The following is a 22,340-nucleotide window of genomic DNA, read 5'->3' on the forward strand; positions in this document are numbered from 1 at the left end:
CTCTCTCTCTGTTTCTCTCTCTGCCCCTCCCCTGCTTATGCACTCTCTCTCTCTCTCAAAATAAATAAGTAAACATTGAAAAAATTTTTTACATTCATTTAAAGTTTTTTCTTGTGATTATCCATCAATTTCCCCAACTGACCATGTCAAGTAGAGCCATTGCCCTGAAAAGGGACAGGAAGACTGATTAATTTTGTGAAAATCTACCGTTCATTAAAATTTGTCAGAACTAGGGCACCTGGATGGCTTAGTCGGTTGAGGGTCTGACTTTGGCTGAGGTCATGATCTCATGGTTTGTGAGTTCAAGCCCCACATTGGGCTCCCTGCTGTCAGCCTGTCAGTGCAGAGCCTGCTTTGGATGCTCTGTCTCTCTCTCTCTCTGCCACTCCCCCTCTTGAGCTCTCCCCAAAATAAATAAATGTTAAAAAAAGTTGTCAGAACTACCTTTTCATAAGATCATCATTTGGTTACCAGCAGATATCTTTCATTGGCTTCACACGGCAATGTCTGAAGACTATGGGTTGATCGATGTGTCATTCATCACAGGCACCTGTAGAGAGGACCAATGTTTACTGTACAACATTATGGAAAGCAGCACAACATTCAGCAAGTTGAACCACACATTTCATCCCCTCACTGTTTTTGAACATTAAAACTGCAGTTTGAAAAACAACTTCCAATGCAGAAAAAAAATTAAAACAGCAGGTGATAATTAGGGCAAACTTACAACAATGTTCTCGCTGATGGGCTGTCAGTTAATGCAAGCTATCACTTCTCCCCAGGAATACTTATTACTAAAAACAACTTATGAGGGTTAAAGAAGGGATAGTAAATGTGTTATTCTCCTTGTTTGCTCATTTGGAAATGGCATAAAGATAGATCCATTAACCAGCTCTGTACCTTGTCTCAGGGCAGATTCACATGCAAAATAACTGAAAGTTATAAACGACCAAAACATAAACCTTAAGCTGCCTTGAGTTAAAAATCAATCTTCCTAATAAATTAAATTCAAATATTATGTACTAGTATGCAATATCAAGAAGGATGTATTCATAATTGCCGTGCTGGCAGAGTGCAAAGTGCAAGACATCAGAGGGATATAAAAATTTAGTAATTTAGAAAATCCGGTACCAAAAATATCTCTCGCTGCACGGAATGCTCAGAGTTTAGTTCAGTCATCAAGCTAGAATAGTATTCTCTGACTAGTCAAGGTTGAATGTTCAAGATATAGTTTGAGTATTAATCATTGTTTCAAATAAAAGATTGCACAACTGGAGAGGCTCTCGTGCGTTAAGTATTTTATTCCGGAACACACATGTAAGTTTTTCCCTTTGTGTTTTCCAGAACCACTTGAGTGTCTTCCCTACTAAACAAGCAACCTCTTATGGAATTATTTCTTTAGCTTTCCTCTTTTATCAACTACAATCTTTTGGCAAAGAATTCACCTAAGCTTTTGCTGATATGAATCATGAGCTCATTCAAACTGCCCATTACAAGTTTAAAGCTTTATCTTTCATTCTGCCCAGTAAGAAATCTGATGATACATTATGGTTTATTTTCATTTACTATACAGTGTTCCATTGTGTGTTCACACTGTGTAGTATTGTGTGAATAAACCATCGCTTGTTTATCCATTTTACTGTTGATGAGCATTTGGATAGTGTCATTAATGCACGAAAAAATATTCTCTAAATACTTCTATGTATACAAGCAATACCCCCCACACTTACCCATAGCATTTTATATTTTTTGAAGTATAGTATATGTACAGAGAAGTGCATATATCATAGTACAGCTTGATGGTTTTTTACAGATCGAACACATGTGCAACCAGCACCAAGCCCAAGAAACAGAACATGATCAACTCCTCAGAAGCCCTATATATGCCCCGTCCCAGTCATTAGACCCCCTTCAAAGGTAACCACTGTCCTAACTTTTATAGCATAAATGAGTTCTGCCTGTTGTTGCACAACACATACTCTTGTGCGTCTTCTTTCACTCAGCATTATATTTATGAGCTGCATGTATGTTACTGCATTTGGAAGTAAATTGTTCATTCTCAGTGATGTACGGTATTCTATTATGTCAATACATCACCAATTATTTACCTATTTTACTGCCAGTGAACATTTGGGTCGTTTCCAGTTTGGGGGTTACTATAACGCTCTGAGCTGTTGAATAGATATGTTTTGATACATACATTTGACATGGGTATACTCCAAGGAAAGGAATTAGTGGGCCATACAGTGTTCATATGCTCAACTTGAGTAGATATTGCCAGTTTTCCAAAGAACTATATACACAGCATTTGATTTCTTGAAGAATCATTCTGAGGAAGGCATTTCAGCATAACCATTTAGAGAACAGGTTATGGAGTCACCCACACCAGATTCAGCTTACCATGAAAAAGCTCTGCTACCTATGCTTACCCTTCTTAAGCCTCAATGTACTCAACTGTAAAATAGGTATAGCAAAACCTTTCTCAAAATTCGTGAGAATTAAATGAGATATTATAACTTAGAACAGTGCCTGGCACACAGTAAGCACTTAGCTTATTATACGGTGGTTATTAATCATTACAACATTAATCATGTTGCTCTTACAACATAGATGATATGGAGAATTAGAAACAGATATGAGCAACATAATCCACAAACAATTTTAATTCTCTGATGGAAGAAAATTGAAACTCTGACCCAAAAGGCATTACCAATTCCAGTGAGCATTGCACTTGGACCCTGAAAAAAAATCATTTAAACATTATCCCAAAATGCATTTGCAAATTACTCTTGCCAGAGGCAAGGTTCTTGGATGCAGTGCATTACCATCCATTTTTTTTCCCTACCAGACATTACTCTTTAAAGACAGGACTGCCAAGGGCTACTCTGGAAAGTCACTAATATTATACTTTTTATTATATTTGGCAATTTCACACCTTCCTCAACCCAACCCCCAAAGTCGTGAAAAGTGACTGTAATTGCAAGTTCTTAGTTTTCAATGAAAATTATCAGTATCTAAAACATCTTCCATATTCCTAAAAACCCTAAAAATGAACCCAGATCCTTCCTTTAATGACAAAGAACCTGCCCTTTTTTTGTAGGAGCCAACTTGATAAACTCAGCATGGATTTCAGTAGTTGCTGGGACAGCATCCTAGAGGTTAACACAAAAGTTACACTCTGTACGGAGGCACTGTTTTAGTTAATTGCTCCAGAGGGCAGCAAACTCAGTTATGCAAGGTAGGAAATTTTGGAAGGTGGAACCATGTTCCTAATACATTGAATCAGATCCTATATGTATCAGCCACTTCTCTCCAGAAATTAAAGCACACCATTTACTTGAAAAAGATATTTTTTTGAGAAGGCCTTTCAGCTAGACCGTGAAGGGAACTTTTTGAACACCTAATTGAAACTCTTTGATTTACAGATGAGAAAAATAGTCATTTAAGAGTCTTGCCTAAGGTCAAATGCTCTGTTCCCTGGGCAGGCAGAAAGCTCAAGTCTTAGCCACAGTTCATTGGTTGCTCCTCTCTATTCTTGCAACTTGTTTCCCACCATCCTCCAGTCCTGCCCCCCACCTCCATTTCATAAAGACCCAGAAAAGGGGATGCCGAAGGGGTGTGACTTGTGGGAATGACCATTAAATTGTCATGATGAGTGAGGCTGCAAGATGAGTGAGGCTTGCCTGCCAGAAAGTAAGGTCCAAGGAGGACCTTCTATGTTTTGGGTTCCCAGCATGTAAAACCGTGCCTGGTACACAGCAGGCCCTGATGATTGTTAAACGAAGAAATGAATGAATCAACCAATCTTGGGTGCATCAGGTTGTCATGTGATTTTCTTTACCACCCCTTTCCAGTAGTACTAATAAAACTACTGGAAAAATTTAGTAAAGAACAGAAAAGATGTGCAAAGCGTCTAGTACCAAGCCCGACCCATTGTGAGCAATTTAACAATGTAAGCTTATTTCCTTTTCTTCCTCCCCAAGTGTAAGCTACTGGAGGCTAAGGGGTGATGTGCCACATTACTTATGTGCCAGACACAAAGTGACGTGGGTAGCTAACACGTTGGTGAGAAAGAGCTGTCGGCGTCTTTCTGATCCGTACAGATCAATGCCAGTGCCCCGAAAAACGCACAGCTATTTTACCTAGAGAGGCTGGTCTCTTTTGTTGATCGATTCTGGGCTGCAGTCAACTCTTTAATACAACTTTTTATAAGCATCAGCTACATTTCTGCGAAAGGAGGGGCAGTGATAGGAAAAAGAGAAACCCCCTCCGCCCCCCACTAAAGGAAGCCGACCTTGGTAGGGACTGCATTTTGCATGTCCAACGGGTCCTCGGGCTGGGGCAGCCCGGTCACTTCCAACCCCGCCCCCTCGCCCGCGGCGGCTGCCGAGGTTCAAGTTCGGCCCTGGGCGCACTGCCTTGCGCTTCCCGCTCCGCAGCCGCCCGCGCGTCCCAAGAGCCCCCGCATGAAAGCGAGGAGGGCCCAAAGGTCACACGGGCGCGGGGTCACTCGGTCACGCGTTGTGTTACCACGTGGGAGAAAAGTTTCCAACTCCGGCCGTAGGGCCTCTCGGGGTCTCCCAGCGGAGCGGAGGCCCGCCCTTTGGCACCCGCTCCCTTTTCTGTCGCCTTCAGTCGTGCCCCCCTCCCGGGGAAGCCCCCCCCTCCACCTTGTGTCCCTTTTCAAAAATTCCTCCTTCCCTCGCTGCGCAGGTCGCCCAGAAAAATACTCCGGGAGCCTCCCAAGTAGGCTGTCCGGGAGCCTCCGCCGGGGCCTGGGGTAGGGGGTCGAGGGACAAGTGTCCCGAAGAGGCTGCGGGGCGCGCGGACCTGGGAGCGCGGAGTAGACAGGGGACAGCGTCCCGCACGCGTCCGCGGTGCGGTCGGCAGGATCACGTCTCGGCTTCCACACCCTCGCGCGCCAACTCTGCCGGGCCGCAGCCGACCCCACGCGGGCGGCCCCCTCCACGCCCCCGCCCCGCTCCCCACTCCCGGCTCCCCTCCGCCCCCAGTGCGCAGGCCCGGCCGCCCCAGCGCGCATGCCCTGGGCTCGCGAGCGCGGCCAGCCCCCAGCCTTCAGCTTTCTACACACTCTACAACTGGGGAGGGGGCGGGGGCGGAGGGAGCCCAGCGGGCCACGTGATCCAGCCGGCCGGGGCCGCGGGGGCGGGAGCGCGCGCCGAGCGGGGCGCGGGGAGGGCGGGGGCGCGTGCGCGCGCGCGCGCGCGTGCGGGCGGGCGCGGGGCTGGGCTGAGGCGGGCGGCGGCGGCGACGGTGGGCCGGCCGCGGAGGGGGAGGAGCGGGAGCTGAGCTAGGCGGGCGGGCGGGCGGAGGATGGGGCCGTGCCCGGGCTCCCGCTGCAGCCGCCCGGGGACACGCCGTGCACCCTCCGGCTCGGGGCTCTCGCGGCGGCGGCGGCGGCAGCGTTAGCGGCGGCGGCGAGAGCGGCGTTCCCGGCGCTTCCTGGCCGCGCTTCTCCCTCGGGCTGGGCGAAGCGAAGAGGCAGCGGCGGCGGCAGGAGGCGGCGGCAGCGGCGGCACATCGGTGTCTCTCCCGCTGGAGATTTCTTTCTGCTTTCCTCGTCGACTGACTCACCCCCCTCCCTTTTTTGAGGAAGGGTGACCTCTTCTCTGGGACTGGAAAAAATTCTTTTTTGAGGGGAGTGTGTGTGTGGGGGGGTGGGTGGCAGCGTCAGGGTCTGCTTCTTCTCTTCTTTGATCTCCTCTCCTCCCCCCTCCAGGACCGAAAAGCGAGCCCCACAACTGCTCCAGCATCCTCCTTCCCTTCCTCCACCTCCCTTCTCCTTCCACCTCTTCCAGTTTCGCCCTCTCCCCTCCCAATTATTTCATTATTATGCTTCCCTCTCTGGGGGGTCTCGTCCCTCTCAGGTCGCTCGGAAGCCGTGGCCTCCCTTGGAAGCATATCTTAAAAATTTTGGAGCCTGGGAGTGAGTTTTCTCTGAGGCGTGTGTGAGAGGCGGCGGGGGTGTTTTCCTGCGCGAGGGGCGGGTGAAGTTCATTGCCCCCACTTTCCCGCGACCTTTTCGGACCCGGTTTCGAATCGGGGGGCCGGCGTTTTCGGGGGACTGGGGGCGCGGCGGAGAATGGCCGCGGGGAGGGCTCCCCGGAGCCTCCCAGTCTCTTGATCAAAGCATTCCGCTATTCTGATTTATTGCCTGCTTGGTGAGTTATTTTTTTTTTTTTTTTTTTTTTTTTTGCCTCTAAAGGAGACCTGTGTGTTCAGCCATTACTTTGCTCGGCGCTGCTCACAGGAATCTCCGACCCGCGGTGCTGTGGGGAGCCCCGCACTTGGGCTCCTCGCCTCTCGCCCTCGCTCCCGTCCCTCCTCCCTCTCTCCGCCCCTTCCCCCTTCTCTTTCTCCTCTCTTTCTTCCCCTCTCTCCCTTCTTTCGGCCGCCGTCTCCCCCGCGCCCTCCTCGGGGCGGAGGGAAGCCGAGGAGGGGGAGGGAGGGGTTGGTGTCAATTTTTTTGTGTGGCCGCGGCCGGAGCCTGTGGCGGGCGGGCGGCGAGCGGGGAGACCCCGGCGCGGCAGAGCCATGGATGGCCCGACGCGGGGCCATGGACTCCGCAAAAAGCGGCGGTCGCGGTCGCAGCGAGACCGGGAGAGGCGCTCCCGGGGCGGGCTGGGGGCCGGCGCGGCCGGCGGCGGCGGGGCCGGCCGGACCCGGGCGCCCTCGCTCGCCTCGTCGTCGGGCTCCGACAAGGAAGACAATGGGAAGCCCCCGTCCTCCGCCCCGTCCCGGCCCAGACCCCCGCGGAGGAAGCGGAGAGAGTCCACCTCGGCCGAAGAGGACATCATTGATGGATTTGCCATGACCAGCTTTGTCACTTTTGAAGCGCTGGAGGTAAGGGGGACCCCCCTCCCCCCCGGTTTCCCTTTATGCACGACCCCACTCGGCTGCGCCCTGCTCCGCTGCCTCCCCCGCCGCGCTCCGGTCTGTCTGGCTGTCTGTCTGTCTAGGCTGAGGTCTTATTGTTGGGGGGGAGCTGGGGGGCGCGGGCAGACAGGCAGCGGGAGGGAATCGCAGAGCCGTGCCTGGTCTCCTCGTTTTCTCGTTCTCGCTCGCCTTTTCCCTGCGCCCCCTCCCTGCACCCCCTCCTCAGCAGATGGGCAGGGAGAAAGGGGTTCAGGCATCACAACAATGCGCCCCCCTCCACGGATAGCTCTGCCCCTACTCCTTCCTCCTCTCCCTCCCCAATCATGGCTTCTTGGCTGGTGGAAGTCTCTTTGCTGGGTTTGGGGCGCCTGTGGACGCTTCTCTGTGTGCTTTCTACAGAACCATATGTCCGTGTGTGTGTGTGTGTGTGTCTGTATAGTATATACCTTTCCTGGTCCTGGGTGTCCTCGGGACTGGAGACTGATGGGGTTTTGTGGTTTCTTTGCCCCCCTCCCCTGCCCTTTTTTTTTTTTTTTTTTTTTTTTTGGTGAAGCTGGGGAAGGGGGCGTTTTCTCTTGGTTGGGAGAAAAGGAGGGAGGAGGGGAGAGAAGAGAGGAAAGGATGGAATATCTCTATCTCTGTGTATTCTGTGTGGGGCTGTATTGCAGAAAGGGTTAATTATATATATAATATCTATACACATACATATACACACGTGTGTGTGTGTGTGTGTGTGTGTGTGTGTGTGTGTGTGTACATGAGCAGTTTGGTTAAAGGACATAAAAAGGTACACCAGGGAGGACTGGTGGGAGGAAAGAATAAAATCCTAGCTGGTATCTATCTGAAGGGCTTGTCACCCAATTGTCCCTCTCCCTTTCCTTTTTTTTTTTTTTTTTTTTTTGGTGTGTGTGTGTGTGTGTGTGTGTGTGTGTGTGTGTGTTCTCTTTTTCGTCCTGATTGGCTTTGTGTGTATGTGTATGTATGTCTTTCTTTATTCCTTGGGCACCTGCAGTGTTGATTTCCAAATGCACATTTTCCTGCCAGCTACTGGCTCCTGGGGGTGGGAGGAGGTGGGTAGAGGGAGACTGTCCAGGGGCCTGGGGGAAACTGTCTTTACCTGCAGAGATCATATTTGGTGCTAGCATCAGTCATTGGCCTCCACAGATGTAACCCCCCTCTCCTCCCCCCAACCTCCCTGTCCCCACCCCCAACACACCACACACACAGAAGGCTTTGAGATTCTGCAGAGTTGGTCCTGCTTTCTTAAGCACAAAACCCAGATAGGAGTTGGTTTCTAGTATTTCATGCACCTGGTGTGATGGTTTGACGTTCCTGAAGGAAACTTTTCCCTTTCCTTCTGGTTTTTTTCGCTGTTATTATGGTATTGTTTGAGATGATCGGGTGTAAGCTTTGTTAATGACAGCTTAAATCTCACATGCAGTAACCGTACAGGTTTAGATTGCTGGTTCTGCGTGTGTGCTTGGGTGTCAGGTTTAAATATTTTTAAAAAGGAAGCTTTCCTGTCAGGGTTGTTCTTTTCTGTTTGAACTGCTTTTTGGTTGGGCCGCTGGTGGTGATGGTGGTGGATGGGGGCCAGTGGTTGGGGAGGAAGGGAGATTGGTGGTGATGGTATTGGTGGCCGTAGATTTTGATGTTAGTGATTGAATCAGTTACCCTTTGGTTCTAGAACTGGTGATTTATTGGCTAAAATGGATCTTACACGATTATTTTGAGTGTTGAGGCTCACCACTTATTAGGATAATTCTAACTGTGGCTTTAACTTTGCCAAGGTGGGAGGGTACTGTACAGCGTGACTTCTTTCTCTCTTTCTTTCTCTTGTGCTTTGAAATAGATACTGAAATGGCAGCATGTATCCTAATAGAAAATGCTGCCTAGAATTTGGTTCACCATTGCTTTCTGTGATTGGGTTAGGACATTATTTATAAGAGCTGGTTACAAGTGGTTCTGCTTTCTGCGTGGTCCTCCTGGGTTGCTGTGTGGCCCCTTACAGTAAGTAAGCAAGAGGGGCCTGCATTTTCCCATGAATATTTTTGAAGGCCAAGTAGAGGGAGGTATAACTTATGCAGTAGTTTTTAATTTTCATAAGTAGATATTTGATTGGGCTTGCGAAACTTAGTCCATTTGGCTTTTGAGAGAAAATGTACCCATTCTAGTTTCTTTTGGGTTTAAAAAACTTAAGTTTTAGGAAAGGTCGAGTTCAAAGTGTAGCATCAATACCATTCCTTTCCTTACCGTGATTGTTTTTTCTGCTACTTTTCTAGATCAAAACCCAGGTTACTTTGGTTAGCTGAATGCTGTGCTGCTGTCATATCTAAATATCATTTACATATCTGTAGGTAGATCTAAAAGGCCTAACTTTTTAAAAAGCTTCTTTAAAACTTTCCACAAAGATTTAAACACACACAGTAGTAGAGACAGTAGTATGTATAATAAACTCCAATATACCCAGTGCCCAGGTTCACTAACTACCAACTCATGTCTCATCTGATTTCATCTGTATCCCATCTACACCCCCTTCCCAGATGGGATATGAAAAATAGGTAAATATTCCTATATGTATGTAATGGTAATGACTTAAAACAACAACAACAACAAGAAAAAACAACAAACAACCTAGAAAACCAAAACCCCACCAGAAACTCTATAGTAGTACCATTATCACACCTAAGTAAATTAACATCAGTTCCCTAATGTTCTCAACTATCCTATTAGTATTCATTCACATTTAAGAGGCCTGCTTTTGTAGGAAAGATGTGAATAAACTTTTCATACCCAGAACACACAGTGGGAAATAAAAATCATCATATATGTCTGGTTCTATGGGAAAAGGTAGATCTGTTTGCTGCTTATCACATTTGTGTCCCTGTTGGATGGTCAGACGTATGTGTATAACGGTCATTGAAACCTCTGGTGTCCTCCTGTTCTCAGTTTACAAGATTTAAACTGAACTGTCACCAAGAAATGTGAGGATTTATTAGGAAATCGGCAACTAAACTATGAACTTGGACAGAAATATATGTTAATGGAGTGCTTATAAATGTTAGGAATTATTATCGATGCCAAGAGTTACCATAGTACGTAATACGGTTTTGTGCCTTGTGTTTAGAAATGAAATCAATTGTCACCACGTGTCATCAAGGCTGCTGCTAGTAGGATGTGATAAGAAACTAGAAATCTTGGCTTGCACAGCTAGGCTTGTAGCTTATGCTGGTTCAGAGCAGTAGCTGGCACACTGTGCTGTTGCATACTTAGAGTGTTAATGGACTCGTTATTTGACTCTGTGATTTTGTCCTGAGTAGCTCATTTTGACTTTCCTTTTAAAAAAGAGGCTCCTAAGTTCTGAAGAGTGCTGATAAAAACTGTTCCAGTTCAGCTATGGTTTTACTAATGCTGGAGTAAAAGCAAGAAACTTGCCTAATGAGAACTTGCATTTTTATGTTGATTATTTTTCAGTATTGTTTGATTTTTTATTTAAGGTGATGAAAGCTGTAGGGGTAGTTTGAGAGGTCCCAGACTTTATAGGCAGGGAAACCAGCTGAGGTACTTTCATATTCTGCAGGGATACTTGTCTCAAGTAATTGTGCCCTGAAGTTCAAGTATATGATTGTGAAGAGTCTTATGATGGAAGATAAGAGGGTAGGTGAGGAGGCTAAAGTTGAACATGGTGTTCTTTTCATTATGCATTTGAGAAGCAGAATTACCATTTCGATACCGTATTGTTTATTTGAATATTCTTTGAATGATGGGTTGAGAGTGAACATCCAGATACCATGCCTCATTTTTTTTTTTTAAATGGCTTTCAGCCAACAAAGTATAAATGGAAATTTGGGGTTCTAGTACTGTCTGTACACTGATGTGCCAGATAATATTGCCTTTCTGTTTTTATTAGGGTTTCTTTCTGTGTAGTCTTGATTAGGAAGCCACATGAACACCATGGTTGAAAATTTCCCTTTGCAAATCCATCATTTCCCCCCTCTGTTATGCATGGGTTTTAAGGGCAGCCTCTATATGTACAACTGACCAAAGATGAAGTTGGTGGGATTAGCGGACAGAAAGCCAGTTGGGAGTTTTGCAGGCTTGTGAAAAATGAAGGAAGAGTTACTTCTGCTGGTTAGAGGATCAACCCAAGACTCTTATGTGGTCTTCATTTCCGAGTAGTTTCAGGGCTTACCTAAACAGTGGTAGCATAAATAGGCTATACAGAATTTGAAGTGCTTATGACATGCCATGTTAGTAGGCTCTTATAATTTAGTGTGGTCGAATCTCACTTATTTCAGTTGCTTGAAAAACATTAATCATGTTGCTCGTATCAGTCAGCAAATATTTATGGAGTGCCTAGAAAGAGTGCAGGGAAACCTAAAATATATATAGTACCTTGAAGGAGTATGCAGTTTAGTTGATAAACTAAGCCCAGCACCTTTAAAATAATTTTGAAACAGGTGCTCGAATGTCTAATACCAACTAAGTGCAGTAAGCATTCAGAGTAGGAGTAAGGAGATAGGCTGAAGTGTTTGAGAAAGCTTCTTGAAGAAGGGGCCTAGAAGTTTGAAGTGATTTGCATAGATAGGGAAATGGGGGATGGAGAGAGACTTCCAAGAAGAAGGAATAGTGAAGAAGAACAGAAACAAGAGGATTGAGAAGGTGCTATTTGATGAGGGCTTGGGGGTAAGGAAGAACTGTTAGAAATGAGTTACAAAATTGTGTAAGTAGGTGGACACCTGTGCAGACATCTGTTCCAGGCTTGGCCCTCCTAACTAGTTGAGTGAGTTTGGGAAGTTACTCTCTAAAAGCATCATTTTCTTCATCCCTTAGTTGAGAAGTTTAGACTAATTTTAGAGCAAACGTACCCAAGTTGGAAGGGAACCTAGCTCTGCTGGATGTTCATAAGTGGTGTTCCAGATCAAAAAAATGTAATCTACCCTCAAGTAGTTTTGGAACCTGATGGGCAAGACAAAATTAAACGGGTGGCTTGTTCTGCCAGAATTAAAAGCCTTTTCATTATACGAATGCGAATTTTGAATATCAGAGAAGACAGATGTGCTTTATTTCCTTGACCACAGGGCACTCTTTCTTACTCTTGGCATTGTAACCCCTAATCCAATATAGGGAATGCTGCAAAGCATCTCCAGGGTCCTTTCCAGATCTTGGATCTTGGTGATCTCTCAGTCTAGGGTGAGTGGGCTGGTGATAGATGACTTGGAAAGTCAGGCTCAGAAGTTGGAGTGGAGGCTGCTGCTTAAGTGTGAATGGCAAGGGGAAGGGGAGATGTAAATAATGATGGTTAGTTCACTTCTCCTGCTCCCTTGTCCTGCCTGGTGTCAGTGCTTTCATTGATTGTTAGCAACCCCACCATGAGGTGAATGTTGGTGAGTGATTCTCATTAATAGCCCTTTCAATGTGATGGCGGCCCTGATGCCAGCAGTTCTGATGCCACCAAGCTGCCCTCCAGCCAGTGTGTTTTATTGTCTCTTGGTCCTTTCGGTTTCCTGTATTGCTGCTTTTTAAGCAAGCTGGGAAGGAAGGTTGGATGACAAAGGAGGTTGACAGTGATGTTAAAATAAAGGTTTTAAATTATCTGCCTTTGGCTCGTTTATGTATGAACTGGTAGTTCAAGAGAGGTCAGAACCCTTCTGCTGTTACACAGCCAGGGAAAGCTGTAGAGCTCTGTTTTTGGTGGATTTTTCAGTTTCTATCTTAGGAAGTTTGGGATGGGACTACAGAGTAAATGGGTCAGTTCTAGCATTTCACTTCTGAAAGTATGCCTGGGATCTAGGATCTGAGGAGTTTCTAAGTGGTGAGAAAGTTTTCCTAAAAGGAAGAGAGGCAATAGTGTGCTTGGTTATGAATTCAAGTATTTTACTGTGTGTACTGAATTTGAATATTTTACGGTACAAAGCAGAGCATCAGTGAGATGAGGTTGAAGATTGTGATATGGTTCCTTGTGGCTTGTGTTACTTGTTGAGATTGACTACTTCACTTCTTTTTTGGAAGTAGATAGGATATAAATGAATCCATAAATTTAAAAAATGAATCACAAAGTTAGTGATTGCCTTTGATCCTCTGACAGTGTTCTCTTGAAAAGGGGTTAAAAAAACCTGAGCATTCTGCATGATTCAGCGTTGAGGGTGATAAAGAGATTCTGAGACTCTTCAACGTTTTTTTTTTTATTTTTTTTATTTTTTTTATTTTTTTATTTTTGGGACAGAGAGAGACAGAGCATGAATGGGGGAGGGGCAGAGAGAGAGGGAGACACAGAATCGGAAACAGGCTCCAGGCTCTGAGCCATCAGCCCAGAGCCCGACGCGGGGCTCGAACTCATGGACCGCGAGATCGTGACCTGGCTGCAGTCGGACGCTCAACCGACTGCGCCACCCAGGCTCCCCTCTGAGACTCTTCTATGCAAGTCCTATATATACTGTGAAAAATAAATGGCAATTATTTAGTTTGAGAGAAGGTTAGGATTAGATATGTCCCCAAACAGAAAATAATAGTTGAGGTCAGCTGTTAAGGAATAATTTAGGTCCCAGTGGCTATAAGATTGGGAAGCTTTTGGACAGAGGTCTATAGCATTTCTTGATAGGAGGGTATGTGCATGTGTGTGTGTGTGTGTGTGTGTGTGTGTGTGTGTGTGTGTGTGTGTGTGTGTGTCTCCACATGCAGAGGGTGGAGGATGGTGGGTTGGTGGCTGTACATTTTATTTTTATTTTACCCCTATGCTGTGATTAGTCAAATACTTTAAATGTAGACTAACTTTGTAAAAGTGCCTCGTGTTATTTTTTCTCCTCAAGAAACCACACTTTTTTTTTCATGGTTAATATTAAACCTAATATTCTGTAGATATAGGAAAAAAAGAACTTAGTGCTGGGATAGCAATTGGTCATTTGAGGAAGTTCTGAAAAAAAAATCAAGTAGATTTTGAAGTTGAGATTTGAAAACTCTCAGACAGTTGAAGTTTGGAAGAGCAAGATGGGGATTAATTTGGTGAAACCCAAGACAGGAAGGGCTCAAAAACAATGTAGGGACATTGTTAGCTAGGTCAGAACCATTTTTCTTACATAATTTGTATGTGTTCCATGAGTAGATGAATGCAGGTTTTTTTGTTTTTGTTTTTGTTTTTTTTTTCACCTGGAAGAGGGGCATAGAATTTTATGCTTTTGACACCCTAAATTTGTCTTTGTTCTTCCAGGTCTGAGCTTTGTTCTTTCATTTTTTTCTAACCAGCCTACAGGGTAAGGGGGTATGGTGTCATTAAGTTACAATTGTAAGGTTACAAAGAACAGGTCCTCTTTATGCTGTTAGTAACTGAGGAGGGGGAGAGTGGGTTTCACATAGTCTGGGTTTGTTTGCTTGCTTAGGAGGAGACTAGGCAAGTATAGGCTTCTTTCTGTGGCTCAGTCATCTTCAGGTCTCTGGTTCCATCCTTTGCAAGGTGACCTGTAGCCTGCAAGCATGTGTCTTGCTGCTTTCTTTGCAGGCGTTTATTGCACAAATTGGTGCATATAGCAGTCTCATCATGGGATCCAGTTAGATTCAACTATCCATTGCTTGTCCCCTTCCTTCCCTCCCTCCCAATTTCCCTCCCTTCTTTCTTTTTCCTTTATGAGGTAGAACTATCAAAATTATAAATGCAGTTACTAAAAGCTAATAGATTTAGGAACTTGTGGATGAAAGGTGAACATTTTAATATTCCACACTTTTATCATTTGAGTTTCACCTGTCTGAAGGACTCGGATGTGAGGGAAAATTGCTTGCCACAGTTTTCTGGGCTATTTCAGCTCCTCGTTCTGATTTCCCATTCATATCTGAGCTCTGGTTAGAGTTTGCCTGAACAAACACCACAAATTACCAACTAGTACAAACAAATAACATTTTAAAAGACTTGACTGTCATTTTGGCTTGCTACTGTACCTCATGGTGCCATATCTCCTTATACCTTTATTGGAGTCTTGGAAAGCCCAAGTGCAGTAAAATGGAGTCACAGAGGAGAAAGGAAGAGCCCACAGTTTGTAAGTAACAGAAAATGGCTAATACAGGTTGGGATTCATTTTTGCCAGAAAGCCTTAAAATTGCAGGTACTTTGTGATTGGTATTAACTGAGGCATTTTAAAATGACCCGGGCTGGATACAGAAGCATGACCCGTGAAGACAAATTGTGACTCTTGGTTATGTGGGTGAAATCTGATACTTTACAATGGCAGGGAAGTCTGGGATAGGGTTTAAGTCAATGCCAGGGTCAAGTTGTGATGATACCAGAGCGATGTCGTTTTCCTTGTCCCCACACCTACCTGCCACTGTAGCACAACACCAACCTCCCAACCTTATTTCAGGTTTCTCTGTAAAGTTTCTGATGGCAGTGATATTTTAGAGCTTGAAAAGAGAAATTGAGAGAGTCCAGTATCTCAGTTATCCCTCAATAGTTACACTGAAGTAGGCATTTTTTGGTTGTTTGCTAGGGTCCCTGTTCAGTTTTGCTTGCTGGCTAAAGGTTGTTGGCTAAAAGTTGTTCAGTGACTATTTTTCTGGAGTAATAATCTAAGTAGAACAAGAAATAAGGAAGAATGAAAATGTAAATCATTGGTGAGGATTAGATTATCACTTGTTTTCTGGCCACAAGCTAGAAATTCCAGTGTTCTACCTATTTTCTCTGTACCTGTTCAGTTGACGAAAATACAAGGGTCCTGGATTGTGTTGTTCTAATAAATGATTTTTTGTTGTTGTTGTTCAAGTGAAATTATACTTTCACTGGGGCAAAAGGGAAAGCAGGTGTTTGGTATTGTGCATTGCTGTGAATTGCAAAGTTTGTTCCTTGATCATTGGTTATGGTGATCAGTTTGATTACTTGTCAGAGTTACATTTTGAGATTAATGTGCAGAGCTACATCTTTAGGAGGTGTTATCCTAAAGTTAGGACTCCAGTTTTTTTTTTAGAGCAGTCTTTTAATCCATTTCACTCCAGCCATTGTTGGCTGCTGTGCTTTCCAAGCTGTCAGTGGCATTAGAGGCACAGATGTTGTCTTTAGTGATGTAGTTCTACCTCTCATTTTGCAAATGAAAACACAGCCCAGAGGGGTTAATTGACCTGCTCAAGATCACACTGGGAGTTATGGCTCTTACTGTTACCCAGTGAAACTAGGAGGCTGCTTCTGCTTAGTAGTTGGATTCCCAAGGATTGGGAATTTAAAAGGAGGTTTTTAAAAAACAAAAATAATAATGCAAACGAGGATGAATGCTTGTAAAGCTTCCTATTTTTTCCAAGAAATTTTCTGAACTCAGTATCAAGAACCTTTTAAAAGCATTCTGCTTCCCCCCAGTGTATCACCCTGGAATTCATTGGCCTTTCTCTGTGGGTACGTTAGTCTTTTCTAAATTCCCTCCTCCTCTACTCCCCATAATGAGGACATAAATGAGAAAGTAAATATTAGAGTGATGATACAAGAGTTTCTCATTCTTGAATGTCCACTGGAAAGATGCAATAATTATTTGGGATATAAGATGAACTTAATGTGGCCTACTTAAAATTTTAACATGTTTTATTTGGATATAATATTTTCTTCAGCCCAGTAATCCAGAGAAATTCAGAGCCACTTAATAGCATTGGTGGCAGAATATTTGAAGTGGATTTAGGAGTATAGTTGAGTTGAAGACTCAACCAAACTTTTCTTCTGAAGAAAAAAGACTCAAAATATTAAATCCATATGACGTGTTGGCTAAGGCATCTTGCCTGTTTATTGCTGAACCAGAAAATTTATAACAACTGTTTGTCATGTGTATATATTTATAGCCATTCATATAATGAAAAGAAGTTTTCATGAGATTGTAATAACATATCAAGATGGATGTAATTAAAACAGAAGCAGATTGACACCCTGAATTAAATGCAAACCATAAACCAGGATACCTGAGCATTGTGCCTTACATATTTGCTAAAGGGGGCAGTCAGCCAAATATGCAAATAAAAAGACATTGATGAATTTCCCTGGATGTGTGTGTGGTTGCAGAGAACCCAACTATTTTATTAATCTTTTATCAAGCATTGTTTAGGTTTGCAGCAGCAATGGAATGTATTAATTTGGCAGACCAAATAGCTTAGGACCAGAAAGTAGGAAATAATAAGGAGAAGACATGATTGATATACTGCTATAAATAACACATGCGACTGACAGAGGGGCTGAGTAATCTTTAGATCTGTGCTTGATGTCATTAATGGAGTTGTTAAACCAGGATGTTTGAGTCGAACTTCAATCACTGAGGCTACCTCCCATTTAAAATGCAGACCTGTCTCTAGTTACACTCTGAACTGATATGTTGACAAAATTGGTGTAAATCGAATTTTTGTAAATTGGATCAAATGCACCAAGGGAATCTTACTGTGAAAAATATGAGTCTTTTTTTTTTTTTTTTTAAATCAAGTATAGTGCTTCTCTGCAGGGAAGGTGGGATTTGAGTAGAGTGGGTCTCTTTAGATGGGCATTGCTTTCCTTGAGACACTTTCCTGCATGTGTTCCCTGTGTTCTTTAAGAAAGTGACTCTGAGGTTTGTGTTTTCTGTTCAGGTTTCATACTTCACTTGGTTGGTGCTTCCAGAAATAATTGGTGGTGATTTGAATAAACCCAAACCATTCAGATTTCAGAGGGTAGTTTTCAAGTGCATGCTAAGGAGGGCTTGTGGCTATGAATATGGAATATGATTTTCATGTCTGTTCCATGGGGGAGTCCAGGCATGTCATAACCACTTCAGAGTCATGATTGTATAGAAACACCCTAGCTATAATTTTTCGATATGGCAGTTCAGTTTTAAAATTGTAAAGATGCCAAATGCAGGGCTGTATTGTTATTAGGGAAGTCGGTGACATCTGTTATATCTTGTTAACCAGGGGAGGAAAATGCTTTAATCAAAACATCTAATTATGCCCTCTCAACTGATGAAAGATCTTTTGCTAAATTTTTGGAATTGGCCTTAATGGAAGAAGCTGGCCTCTCCAGGAACTGTGAAGTAAATTTACTCTTTTTTTGAAAAATTCTTATCCTTAACCATGGTGATATAGGATGTTTTCATTTTGTCAAATTGTTCTTATACTGTGTGTTGAAAATAGATATTTTCAGAAGTCGTCTAAGCCAGCATGAAATTTTGTTTTTTTCCTCCTTCTCACCCCCATAGCGTGTGAGGTCCCAGAGGGAGTTTAAATATCCAGATGTGAGCCTAGGAGGATATGTGGTGGCTCAGAGCCACCTGGGGAGGGAGCAAATGATAATTACAGGTGAGAGGCAGGGGATAATTCAGTCTCTGTGCTGGGAGGTGCGATTTCACACCTGAATGTTGAAACCTGCTATGCCTAGACAGTTGTGTTGTTTTAAAATTAGTTTTATTAGTCTAATATAGAAATGGACCAGATTGTTCCAGGTCACTTTTAGTTGAAGGAATATAACTGTTGTTAAATATTGATTCCAGAAGTATTTCCTGTGTTTAAGAGTAGTTTCACACAGTAGTTGAAAATATCAGAAACTGTTTAACTCATCGTATCTGCACCACTTCTAGCTTCCGTGATCACTTCGTAGAAAATTGTTAAATATTTTGGTAATGCAGCTTACCACTTCGAATCAGACTTCAAAGCCTATCCAATAAAGCCATCCCTTTATCTATATTTCAGCCCGTAGTTAATTTTATCTGCAGCTATTTTGCTTCCAGAATCACTGATGATAGTGATGATGATGAAGATGATGATGATGATGATGATGATGATAAAATTTATTGATAGTCTTAATGCTGGGATATGGATTAGGTCAGAGAAATGCTTTATGCCTTAGCTCTGAGAAGTATTTCATCTTTCTGAAATGATTTTCCCATGGATTGAGATCTTGGGGCCAGCCTAAAGAAGTTTTTGAAGCATTGACCATGACACAATGTACTCTGTGTTTTATTTGGGATCTTGTGGGAAGTTCAAGTGCTATTAATTTTTTCTTGATCTGTTATATGTTCTATAATGGCTTATTGTGTGTCCCCTGGGAGTGTGACTGGAACCTTGGAAAAGAGAGCTAGAGTTTTTTTAACTTAAATTTCTAATATATTGTTTTATTTTCCTCTGTCCTCTGCCTTTAGTCTCTGTACTCTCCCCACATGCATCATTCTTGGGATATTTGAGGCTCTCAGGATTGCTGCTTCCTTTACTCAGTAATCCATGCATAGTAGGTACTCAGTGCTTATTTTCAGTTGACCTGGTTGTACAAAAATTCCATGAAAAGACCTTTTTGAAAAGGGAGCCACTATTTACTGAGTATTTACTCTGGGCCAGGCATTGTGCTCAGAATTTTTCATTCATCATCTCATTGGAGCTACCTTGTGAAAAAAACAAGTGATTTCCCTGTCTTACAGTTGAAGAAACTGAAGCTCAGAGAGGTTAAGTCAACTTGCCCAGCCAAGGTCAGTACAAGAGAGGCAGGAAATTCAGTGGTTCAAGGTCAGTACAAGAGAGGCAGGAAATTCAGTGGTTTATACCTGGCCCAAAGCTTGTGATCCTCACCCCTTTCCACCTTTCTTTTTAATGCAGATTCGTTTTGTGAGAGAGTCCCAAATGGGTCTCTGGTAGACCACATTTGTTCCTGGCTGCTGAAAATTGTCTTGATTACAAAGGAATTTTCTAGATAAAATAATAGCATTTAGGGAGGGGAGAGGACCTCACCATTTTTGGGGAAATTCTTTGTTTTCTTTTTAAGTGTTGGAGTTTACAGTAGGTGGCTGCTACTTACACCGTACAACTGCAAGCATTTTGTGGTTCTCCCTCTCTGTTTTTTTCTCTCTCTCTCTCCCCCAACCCCCCCTTCACTGTTTATCCCTGTATTAAAATCTGACCTTTTCCCAGGTCACTTAGCTTAGGTAGATTTTAAGCCTTTGTCAAAGGCAAGGGTTCAGGCTTTTGTCTTGTGTGATTTTGGAAGTAGCACTTCCCCTGGCAATGTATCTCACAATAAAACAGACCTTATTGCTAGGTTTTTGTTTTTGTTTTTAACTAACAGGTACTCCATTTTTCCTGATGGAAAACCGTACTAAATAGTTCTTTGTGTTTCTTGATATCTGTATCTTGAAGATACCTGGTGACAAATAGTGCATTGTTTCCTCAGTCATTGTTTCCTTTCATTATTCTCAGCACAGTTGTGAATCGGTCTCCCCCTTTCCCCATTCTACCCTGTAGAGGTTTGTTTATGTTACAAAGAGTATGCTAATGAATGTGACTGTTAGATTTGTTTCTTATGGAAATCCCAACTGTGATTAGAGTACTTTATTTATTTATTTATTTATTTATTTATTTATTTATTTATTTATTTAGTGAAACCCCCTTCTCTTCTCTGGGCCAAGATGGGCCTCGCAAGTTCTTGGTCCAGGACTTTAGGATTCATACCTGGCTAATCCCTTGAGAAGTAGTAAAACACACGTACTCACTGGGCCTGAAATTTCACAGGATATCTGGGTGAATATGAAGATCAGTCAAGTCAAACATTTCTCTGAACGGTCTCTTTTTTGAAGATAGGCAGTTTTTTCCCCTGAAACTATCATGCTCTGAGACATGCAGTATTGCCCCTCTTTCCCAACTCCTTTGGTGAGAGCATGGTTATCCTTTGCACATTCAAAATGGAAACACAGTAGATTTCAGTTTTTAACCCAGTTTGTGATTGTAGGGGAGACCCAAGTCAAAGCATATCTTTTAGAATTTAATTGTAAAAACCCAGTGTAATGGGAACCAGACCTTTAAGTCCAGGGTTTTAAAAGTGATCTCTTACACCTGAATTTTATATATGGTAAAATATGAGTTCTGTATTTCCTCTAGGGCCTGTTTCAGATTGTGAGCACTCACATAGGAATTGTGTGTTTTTTAACTTTTCCTTGTGTTATTCCTTGCCCCTCTGGTGGTTTATAATTCCCCGTCGTGATGTTTTCGATTAAGGAAACAATGTGGAGAAGGACTGGTAGAAGATGGGTGTCGGCTCCAGGACAGTGAGTGCCCTCTATTTACTGTTTACAGATGAACGTTACTTCAGCATTCTTGTTATAGATTTCTACATCTGCTGCCCATATTTCATCTGTACCCTTATTTCATTTAATATGTGTACCTGGGATTAAGGACAGAGAAATATGTGTGCTCAGGCTGATTTTGAAATTACACTGTTGAAATACAGCCCATATGGCCATTGTAAAATGGTTAGTACTGCATATAATTGCCTTCCCAATGATGTGCTTTGTCATTACTTCCATCTTCCAAGAAGCACTCCTGTAGTATGCTGACAGCAATGGCGTCATTAGAAAACATATGGACAGGCAAAGGCATTAAATTGTCTTTAGTTTAAGGATTAGATTACAGTGTTAGAGGATGGGTCACCACACTTCCAGTTGAACTCTTGTTCAGCACTGGTAGTCTGGATGCTGTAGATTGCAAAGGTCCTGTTGACTTGTTTGCAGAGTGTTTTTTATATCTTCCCTGCAATTTTGAGGAGGTCTTTTAGCTGTTCATAAGACCTCATCACAATATTGTAGCCAGTTGGCTTCTCTCGAGTGTTTCTTCCAACTGTTCATGCCTCCTGCAGAGTTTTTCTCTAGGACACTCTCTCCACCTCTGTTTTCCTGTGTGTAAGGTCATTAGATGAAAAAAGAGACTAAGTAGTGGAGTCAGGAAGCCACCAGGTGGCTGCCATGTTGCCCAAATTTATATCCTCCATTGTATAACATCTGTCTCCTCATGGGTCCTGACCCCACTGTCCTTCCTCCCTCTTCCCCACTTAAAAGCAGTGAGAGGCAGGTCCTAGAGGCCCAGGGACCATGTGACAGCACATGGAAAGAGACACCCTTCAACCCTTGTCCCGTGGAGTTGGAGTTTTTTTTCCTGGCCATCCGTATGTGTCTGTTATTTGGTTGTAGATATTTTAGGGATGCAGCGGTTCTGGGACATAGTATGCTTTGAATTTGTAGTGTACTTTATGCAGCTGTCAGTGACTAGTAAGTGAAATCACAGAATGGAAAGTCACTCATCAAATTTAATGTTTCTCTTTGGAGTTTAACAAATAATGTGGACTTGGAGAGTTTCTGAGCAATAAATGACTTTGGAGATCACTTGGTCAGTGGTTTTTGGGTACCTCAGGGGCACTGAATCAGCTGAGGGGAGGCCCGGACCTCATTTAACCAGAACTCCATCTTTACCTGTTGTACCTATTAGGGTAAGATTCTCTTTGGGAAGTATCTGGATTCTTTCATTTATTCTTCTATTCAAGAAGTGTTTATCAATGCTTCTGTGTGTGAGGCAGGCAGTATTGTAGGCACAGGGGATGCTGTAGTGACTACGAGAAATAGATATCTGCTATAAGAGAGGCTATATTCTAGCAGGGTGGGGGACATGCTATAAATTATGAACACAAATATATTGGGTGCTGATGGGTTTTT

At 43.4% G+C, this 22,340-nt stretch overlaps 1 protein-coding gene and 1 long non-coding RNA gene across 8 annotated transcripts in view; one reads left to right on the forward strand and one right to left on the reverse strand.

Annotated features, from left to right (window-relative positions):
• LOC102900296 overlaps window positions 1-4,971 on the reverse strand; it is a 57,689-nt gene extending 52,718 nt beyond the window's left edge. Inside the window, exons 1-2 of the long non-coding RNA XR_442134.4 lie at window positions 4,831-4,971; window positions 445-550 (exon numbers count right to left, since the gene is read on the reverse strand). This is a non-coding gene — a long non-coding RNA (uncharacterized LOC102900296). The remainder of the gene's footprint in view (window positions 1-444; window positions 551-4,830) is intronic.
• Window positions 4,972-6,166: 1,195 nt separating this feature from the next.
• AUTS2 (activator of transcription and developmental regulator AUTS2) overlaps window positions 6,167-22,340 on the forward strand; it is a 1,119,695-nt gene continuing 1,103,521 nt past the window's right edge. For all 7 annotated transcript variants that reach the window (XM_045047808.1, XM_045047811.1, XM_045047810.1 and 4 more), the window contains exon 1: window positions 6,167-6,864. In XM_045047808.1, the coding sequence (XP_044903743.1) occupies window positions 6,556-6,864 (309 nt within the window). In that variant the 5' untranslated portion in view covers window positions 6,167-6,555. The remainder of the gene's footprint in view (window positions 6,865-22,340) is intronic.

This window comes from Felis catus, chromosome E3, assembly GCF_018350175.1.
Source record: "Felis catus isolate Fca126 chromosome E3, F.catus_Fca126_mat1.0, whole genome shotgun sequence".
Taxonomy (NCBI): domain Eukaryota; kingdom Metazoa; phylum Chordata; class Mammalia; order Carnivora; family Felidae; genus Felis; species Felis catus.